At 50.4% G+C, this 9,165-nt stretch overlaps 1 protein-coding gene across 1 annotated transcript; it reads right to left on the reverse strand.

Moving 5' to 3' along the window:
- Positions 1–3,647: 3,647 nt before the first annotated feature.
- On the reverse strand, positions 3,648–8,150 carry M438DRAFT_320642 (xanthine dehydrogenase). Its single transcript, XM_029902883.1, has 2 exons — positions 7,555–8,150; positions 3,648–7,501 (listed from the first exon to the last, which is right to left on the reverse strand). Exons 1-2 carry the CDS (start codon positions 7,987–7,989, stop codon positions 3,806–3,808), a joined length of 4,131 nt encoding a protein of 1,376 aa, XP_029759670.1. The 5' UTR covers positions 7,990–8,150; the 3' UTR covers positions 3,648–3,805.
- Positions 8,151–9,165: the final 1,015 nt, after the last annotated feature.

Below are 9,165 nucleotides of genomic sequence, written 5' to 3' on the forward strand. Positions count from 1 at the left end.
AAAGTTGATTCGACGCGCTGGTAATAACACCCACACCACCGCGACCCGAAATATCCATTCTGAATTTGTTTCAATATGCACCAGAGTTCTCCCAGATCATCACATAGTACGATCTGAACTCTGTGTTTGTCTGACGCGGCTTCTTATTGTGGTTCCTTCTACTGTAGTCAGTCGCATGCCTTAGAGCAGCTCATGCAGTGCCGTTCAGGGCCTCTGGGAGATTGTGGGCGCCAATACCGGCTTCGTGCCCTCCATCCTTTCAACCCGGACCGCCGAGGGAATCCTTCCTCTCCAACGTACCTACCTTCTTGGTCATTCACCAATATTGTAACTTCCACGCCATCTTTGATCATCAATTACTTCACGTCATGCATCTGCTCAATTCACACAGTCCAACTCGACATCAGATTGGCGGAGACGTGATTAAAGACTCGAAGAGTTGGAGCAGAGTCGACAGCAACGTCAAGCAGAATACCACACTGCATTTTGCCATAGGGCAAAACAACCGTTATTGCCGCACCGTTCATGTCTCTGGTCTACATTCTCGGCTGTACGATGTCCTCTAATCTTGTTTCTTCCCCTCTCAAACAGGCCCTCCTGGTCGCAAACGTTGCAAGCCCTTATACATTGGCCTTGCTCGGCATGCGAGCGCCTCATTGCCGTTGGAGTTTGTTGTATTGCCGGCATCCACTTTGCATGCTATGGTGGGTATGTATATCGATCATATCGGCGTGGCCTCCAACGTCGCGCTATCAAGCAAACTTGCTCTTACGGCGGGCTATGACCGAGAGGGCACCGGCTTGATAGAAAAGCCCCTCCCTGCCACTCCGTTTGACCATAGGGTATAGGTGAGTTCCTTGAGTCAAGGATCAGGTTCAAGGAAAGCAAAGGTTAGGTCGCCTATCTCACACGTTCTCATCTCTACGCTCCTTTCTCGTCCGACCTTAGGCTCCGGTAGCCTGATAGAACAGAATGCGGTTCCTCTCCATCTTCACAGCCGCTGTGCTGTCATCACTCGCTATTGCATCTCCCCTATCCAACGCTGATAAGGACAACCTCGACATTGTCCCCAGAGCAACAAGTATGTTCACCTTGTCCCACACGCAGATACTAGAATACTTATCCTATGTCACAGCTTGCAACAAGTCCCATCTTTACATCTTCAACGACGACGTCAAATACGGTATCCCTTTCTGTCAGTTCTATTTCGCAATGTAAGCCTCTCTCATAGCCGCTTATCAATTCTTACTGACGTTTCTCAGTCCACGCACTCGCAGCCCGATACCTGGCCTGAGTACACAAGAAGTTTATGATGTCTGCAAGTGCATCACAGATGGGCAATTTCAACCAGCAGCAAGGGTCGGCGACAACTCACCAAGATCGTCGTTCAGTGTTGTCACCAGAACTATCCGCTCTACAGTCACGGTTGCAAGAACAACAGTCGCATTGACCACGGCTCGATCTGTCCCTATTCGAACAACCGGTGTCTCAACAGTCACCGAGAGACAGACCATCAGAACTACCGTGACTGCTCGTCCTACTGATTCCACCAAGGTATCCACGGTCACTATCGCAAAGAGCACAGTCACCATCAAGGCATCTGGAGCTGGCTCCTCAGGAGCTGGTAACGCGAATGGAAAATCCACCATCACTGTGGCTAAAACTACCATTACGTTGAAGCCTACTGCCGTCGCCAAAACCTCAACCGTTACCATCGCTAAAACGACCATCACTGCTAAGGCTTCGGGAGCGAATGGATCTGGTAATGGGGCTTCAGCATCTAAGTCAACAATTACTGTTGCTAAGAGCACCATCACTGTGGCCAAGTCTACTATTACCCAAAAGTCGACTGTCACCATTGCCATCACGACCATTACTGCTCAGAACCAGAATGCCTCCCCGACTACCATGTTCAAGACTGTCACTTTGAGTGCAGTTGGATCTGGCCAGAAAACTGTCACGATTGCCAAGAGCACCGTCACTGTCAAGCCATCGAGTGCTGCCCAAAGCACTGCCATTTCTGTCAAAACAGTGACCAGCGTGAGAACGGTCGGCGCCGCACAAAGTACAGTCACTGTGGCCAGGACTACCATCACTGCTAAAGCTTCAAGCGCTACCAGAGCGTCAAGCGCGGCTCAGAGTACGGTCGTGTCTGTGAGAACTGTCACCAGCGTACGTACGGTTGGTGCTCAGACCACCGCTACTAGAGTGGTCACATCCACTTTCTATCCTTCGATCATTACGATCACCAACACTCAGACGCAAGCTGGCACCCAGGCCGCTACTACTGCGACTACCGTCATCACTCTTGGCTCAGGTTCTGGCTCGGGTTCTACCTCAAGCTCTAGCTCAGTATCTACCGCGGGCACCGCATTGGGTGGTTCTGCCGGCGCACCCACTACTGCCGCACCGTCTAGTGCAGCAGCTTCCTCCGCCTCCGGTACAGCTGCATCGTCAACTTTCGATCCAAGATCCACTTGCTCCCTCCAGCCCACGAGTACTCCACCTGCGTCCATCGTCATCGCCGACACTGAGTATGAGCGCTTTTACAGAGGATGTGGCTTCACCGAGGACCCCAACAACCCTGGAAACGCATACTTCTCCGACAACTTCCCTCCCGTCGTCACTCGCATCGACAGCTCCGTTTCTCCTTCAGCTGCTGTTCAGCAATGTGCTGAAGATGCATACTACCGCTACGACGATCCGAACCAGTACCTCTCCTTCGATCTCCACTTCATCAGCAACGGAACTGGTCTTGCAGGTGAAGGTGGCTCGGGATACTGGGAGTGTGTTCAGTACTTCTCTGAGCAGAGCGACACAGACGCCTCACCTTACTTCAACGTCACAAACTCTGCTGTTACAATCGCCTATGGTTACTCTTCTGGCCTCTACTCCGACGCTGCAGCAGTCGCTGCCTCGAAGAACTCCAAGAGAACTGTCGTCGAGAGCAATGAGGTGTCGGAGAGCAGTCACTTCCATCCCAAAGGAAGAGGACAAAAGCCTGCGCAAGGCTTCATCGCTAGCAATCTCACTCGCACCGCGTACTAGGGGTTTTTTTTCTCTTCTTTTCTTTCTTTTGCTCCCAAAAAGCTTTATTCACAACCACGATTTTCTGACATTTTCTTCTCTTCAATCACTCCTTTATACATAGACTTTGCTTTTTAGCCAGATACCACTATTTTCTTCACGCCTAATGTATATACAATACAACAGTACACATCATCTTTGTCTTTTACTCTGCTTTGCCCTCTTGTCTTCGTCGCATGATTCTGTTCTCTCACATATGTCGACATCTAAAGAGGCCGTTGTCCACCTCCAGAAAGAAGGAAAGATCGTAACGAGGAAGGCACGATCGAATATCAGAAGGAGCGACCAACCCCGATCCATCAAACGAGGAAAGTGCAATCGAGCAAAACGAGAAAGGAAAGAACCACCAAGAAAACGATCAAAATAAAGTCGAGGAAAGAACAGCCGTGAGATAAGGAAAGAGCGACCAAAGTCAGAAAGTTCAAATGAGGAAAGTGCGATACAGTGAGGTGGGAAGGCACAACTAGGTGGTCAGAACAAGATGTAATGCACTCGCTCTAGGATGGAAGGAGCGACCTGCTCAAATCAGGACAAAAACAAAATGTCGGATACAAATCCAGCAGAAGAGAGTTCACTTTGCCCAAAGCTAAGCTGCGGCTATGAGGAACGACTCAAAGGATACATTTTAAACAAGACACAGTGGTGTGAACAAGAATCGAGTGATTTAATCAATGATATCTACACATCCAAAACGCCAATGCCTATCCAACACACCACCTTAAATGCTCATGAAGAAACTCTTCTCACCCTCCTGAGGTTTGACCATCGATCTCTTGATAATAGGATCCGCGCAAGAAAGTCTAATTCTCTCGACCGTAGCCGGCGAATGTAATTCAAGCAGCTCCTCTTCACCCCATTGCTTTCTAGCAGCCTTTAATGCATCTCTGATGGCGAAGAATACAGCAGATCCCATGAACAGTGGTGGTTCACCTACACCACGAGATCTCTGAATAGTGCGAAGGTTTTCCCAGTTCACATCCTTGAGCAAGGACACGTTCATTTCTTGAGGGATATCGCGGAAACCGGGGATCTTGTAGGCGCCAGGGCCGCGGGTGAAAATTTGACCAGAGGCACGGTGCCAGAGTGATTCTTCCATTGTGAAGAGACCCATGCCTTGGACGAAAGCACCCTCTATTTGACCGTAGTCAATGGCAGGGTTGATACTGCGACCTACATCCATTTTGATGTCGGCGCGGCGACAAGTCCATTCGCCAGTGAGAGTGTCGATCTCAATTTCGGCGGCTGCAACACCTTGGGTGAAGTAGAAGTACATCTGGCCGGTATTGGGGCCCCAAACATAGCCGATGTCTGGTGTCTTGTAGTGGCCTTGGGCGGAGAGGTTGACACGGTCGAAGTAAGCGGCATGGGCAAGCTCCTTCATGGTGGCCTTGGGGCCGAGCTTCTCCCTGTATGGAGCAAGACGCTCGTTCAGAATGGCGCAAGCGTTGTGAATGGCATAGCCGTTGAGATCGGAAGACGCTGAAGCAGCGGTGGATGACGTGTTGGGGACAGTGTTGGTGGCAGTCTCAGAGATGAAGACATCTTCCATGGCGACACAGAGATCTTCGGCAGCGATAGAGATCATCTTGGTATTCAGACCTTGACCCATTTCTGTTCCACCGTGCGCGACGAGTACAGACCCGTCGTGGTAGATGTGTACCAACGCACCTGCCTGATTCAGGAAAAGTGCGGTGAATGAGATACCGAATTTGGTTGGAATTAGCGAAATACCGCGCTTGAAGTACTTGCTCTTCTCGTTGTAGGCTGCGACTTCCTTCTTTCTCTGAGCATAATTGGACTCTTCCTTGACTTGCTTGTACATCAGAGGTACGTAGTAGTCTTTGAGCTCTTGCAAGTAGTGCGTCTTGTCGCCAGGTTGGTACAAGTTGATCTCGCGAAGATCGTCAACATCCATGCTGAGATGATCCGCAATTTCCGACATGAAACTCTCAGCGATGAACATGCCCTGAGGTCCACCAAAGCCGCGGAAAGCGGTGTTGGATACAGTGTTGGTCTTGGCAATGCGACCACGAACAAACACATTGGGGATCTTGTAGACGTTGTCGATGTGAGCAAGAGCACGATCGACGACTGCACCACTAAGATCCTGACTCCAACCTCCGTTGTTGAAGACATCGGCGTCCAAAGCCTGAAGCTTACCGTCCTTGTTGACCGCTACCTTCCAGCGAGTAAGGAATGGATGTCTTTGACCTGAAGTCAAAATATCCTCGTCGCGGTTGAGCATACAGCGGACAGGTCGACCAACCTTCTTAGCAGCTGCAGCACAGATACCTGCAAGTTGGATAGAGCGTGTCTCCTTGCCACCAAAACCACCACCAAGACGCTTCACACGACAAACGACCTTGTTCGCTGCAACTCCAGTCACCTGGGCAACATATGTCTGTGTTTCTGAAGGGTTCTGAGTGCTGCTGAAAATCTCCATCTCGCCGTCTTCGGGCTTGGGCACAGCAACACAGGCGTTGGTCTCCAAGTAGAAATGCTCCTGACCACCCATACGAGCGACACCAGTGAACACATGATCAGCCTCCGCGAATGCCTTGTCAACATCGCCATTCTGGATGTATCTGTAATGGTTGAAGTAGCTTTCCGCGAGAATAGCTTCTTCGATGGTGAAGATAGCTGGTAACTCCTCGTACTCAACCTTGACAGCGCGAGCACCAGCTTCGGCAAGCTTGGCTGAGTTGGCCAAGATCATACCAATGGGCTGACCGGCGCAGAAGACTTCGTCCACAGCAAAGAAGGTCTCGTCACATATAGGTGCACCCCACCAATTTGCTTCAGGGTTAGGTAGGTCTCTGTGATCGACCCACTCAATGACACCAGGAATTCCCAGGGCTGGCTCGAAGTCTACGCCAGTGATCTTGGCATGTGCCTTGGTCGACAAAACCATGTATCCATAGAGCTCGTTCTTCTGGACGGGAATGTCGTCGGTGTATTGTGCTTCTCCAGTACTCTGCTTCATAGCTGCCACGTGTGGTTGCTCCTTACCGAGGATCTTCTGCTCATAGGCTTCTCCAGCCTTGTGATCCTTCTTACCGAAGGAGATGATGCGCTCAATTTCTCCAATTGCATCTGGGTCGACAGCAGCATCATTGACCGGAAGCTCAGACAGAATCTCGTGGTAGAAACGGTAGAAGAAGCCAAGAGCCAATGACTTGCGGTATGTTGCCATACCACCAGGGACACCAAATCTCAGATCAAAGTCCTTCTCCAAAGCATTCATAACAGCCTCCAGGGTCTTTGGATCAGTAAACTTCTTGCCAGTGAGAGCCTTGACGGCTTCCTTAGCAGAGATTGTGACGGGGGCCATGCCACCATATACAAGACTGCAGTCTTCGACGTCGTTCGAGTCGTTCAGGACGACACGAAGAGCAGCATTGACGATAGCGATGTCATCGTCCTTTCTCTTGGAAACCTTGTATGCCCTCATGTATTCGTGTTTCTCCTTGAAGATAGGAATCTTGATGCTTGCGATGATGGCGTCAGGAGCCAGAGCAGTCAATCTGTATGCCTTGAAGAAGTCTGACATAGGGATCTCAGTCGTCTCTTCGAGCGACTTGGCGACAATGATGGCATTGGTAGCCATGAAAACGGGGTTCAAATCGGAGATAGGAGAAGCCGTAGCCAAGTTTCCAGCTGGTGTACCGACGTTTCTGATTTGGCGTCCGGCAAAGTACTTGAGTTGCTTGAGCATAGCCTTGAAGGGCTGTCCCTTGGAAGGTCCGTAGCGTTCGATCGCATCACGAGCAATCTGCTCAAGGTCGGTCAAGACGACGTTGCCACCAATTTCTAGGTAGTCATCATGGAACTCATATTGACGCAGCTCTGCAATGTCACCAACAAATACGGAGGCTGTGTATTGCATACCCTTGAACTTGACCTCGATCTGAGTCTCTGACGAGCCACCAATGATCTTGGCTGAAGGGTATACACTCTTGATCTCTAGCAACTGCTGGAGTGTGACTGGTCTGAACCACTTCTTTTTCTTGTTGCCGAAAGCCAATGGCTTGAGCTCGTGCTTCTTTAATGCCGGGGGGAAGATGAGTTGTGTGTCGGGGTTGTATTCGATGAAACCGGGAGGTGTGAAACGCTTGATGGGCTGGTCATCGGCCATGTCCTTGCCGTCCATGCAGCAGCCTCCTACTCTTCCACATCCATTCGATGGAGGTGTAATCTTGGTGGCATTGCCGTTTGTCTTGCAGCAGCCTCCTTCGGTGGACACGGCCTCGCCATTGTCTTTGCAGCAGCCACCGCTCGGTGATGTCTTCTTGAATGTTTGGGCGGCGTCGAGGATGGGCCTGTATCCTGTGCATCTACAGAGGTTACCATCGCATCCTTCTTCAATCTCATGTTCGGTCGGTTCGGGCGTGTTTCGTAAAAGGGCGTAAAGACTCTGTCAAAAGGTATTAGTGGCCGTAAGTTGAACGAGCGATGGTTGGACCATACCATAACTATGCCAGGCGTACAGAAACCGCACTGACTTCCATTTCCTTTTGCTATTCTCTCCTGTACAGGGTGTGGGTTCTTCACACTGCCAATACCCTCAACGGTAATGACATGCTTGCCGTCGACGCTGACCAAAGGAGCCAGACATGCGTTGACTGAAGCATGGTATATCTTCTTGGTTGTAGGGTTGAACTGTGATACGACTACTGTGCACGCACCGCAGCCTCCCTCGGCACAACCAAGCTTTGTTCCAGTCAAGCCAATACCACGCAGATACTCGAGTAGTGTGACCTCCGGGTCTGCTGTGTCGAGTACGACCTTGGTGCCGTTTAGATAGAATCGTAGCGTGTCATCGTATTCTTCGGTGATCGAGGAGAGGGTACGCGAGGCCGCTGGCGAGACGGCAGGCTCGGGATCGATCAACCCAGGTGCCATGTTTGACAAGAGTGATAGTTGTCCGACTCGGTTTCAGTCTCAATTCATGTACAGACCAGTAAGGAGACGGAGGAGGAAAGGACGAAGCGTGGCGAATGGGAACGTGTCCAAGGTATCTAGGCTTCAAAACATCTATCTAAAAGAGAAGGGTCAACTGATCGAACGGAAGGGGAAGGTATATGGGATTACCCTTCTATGCCTTATCAGTGGCCGCCGCCGTTTCTTGCCTCTCCATTATTCTGCGTATCGCAGACAATGCGGGGCACCGCGTCCGAGGGTCTTTTCTACATGCCTCGACCGCCAATGAGATATCGCACTTTGGAGACTTACCCCAGCTCCAAATTCAAACTCGAAGATACGGCGGTTCACGGTCGGATGAACATGGTTCCTTGCTGCTCGTGCTGACCTCTCAAGTAATCGTTCGGATATCTGTCAGTAATGAGTGAGAGGCTTTGTCGGCGGACGCCGCCGGCCTAGAATCTCTCTGCCGCAAAGTGACTCGGTGATAGCGGGAATAAGCATATTTGAAGCTCGCAGACCGAGAGGCTTTGATTAATTCTTTTGCTAGAGATGGGCAAAACAAGAATCACGTGATGATACCAATACCAGCTCAGCTGGCTCATCTTCATTGGTCTAGTGGTCATGATTTCCGCTTGTCAAGAGAATCTCGTCAAGCGCGGGAGACCGGGGTTCGATTCCCCGATGGAGAGCTTCCTTTTTGTCAATCCCATGACGGTCGAGAGATCATCAAGAGCTTCATCCTCTCGTCTGATCTCGACTCGTTTTTTCTGACTCGCTCAATGTTTTGTACGATATCGACAAACGCGTATACGTTCTGCCGTGAAGATGCTAAAGTTATAAAGCGAAGCTGCCTTGGTAGATTTAGCGACAGGACAGAAGAAGCGCCACATCAATGAAAGACAACAGTGGCCTGCGCATGAAAGCAACGATAACCCCACTAAGGTCTAATCGATCCGGCAATGCACGATTTCCATGAGTGATGATGCCTGCTCAAAGGGCTGTAGCCTCTCTTTGAATGTCTAAGCCAATCGAATTTCTTCGTGAATTGTGATAGCTGCTTAGTCGTACTGACGATGGCTCCTGAATAGGGATTTCCAAGAAAATGAATAGCCAGACGTCAATGCAATGACTTCACTGTGAAAAGCAGAGAACGAG

The sequence above is a fragment of the Aureobasidium pullulans genome (assembly GCF_000721785.1).
Source record: "Aureobasidium pullulans EXF-150 unplaced genomic scaffold scaffold_11, whole genome shotgun sequence".
Classification (NCBI taxonomy): Eukaryota; Fungi; Ascomycota; class Dothideomycetes; order Dothideales; family Saccotheciaceae; genus Aureobasidium; species Aureobasidium pullulans.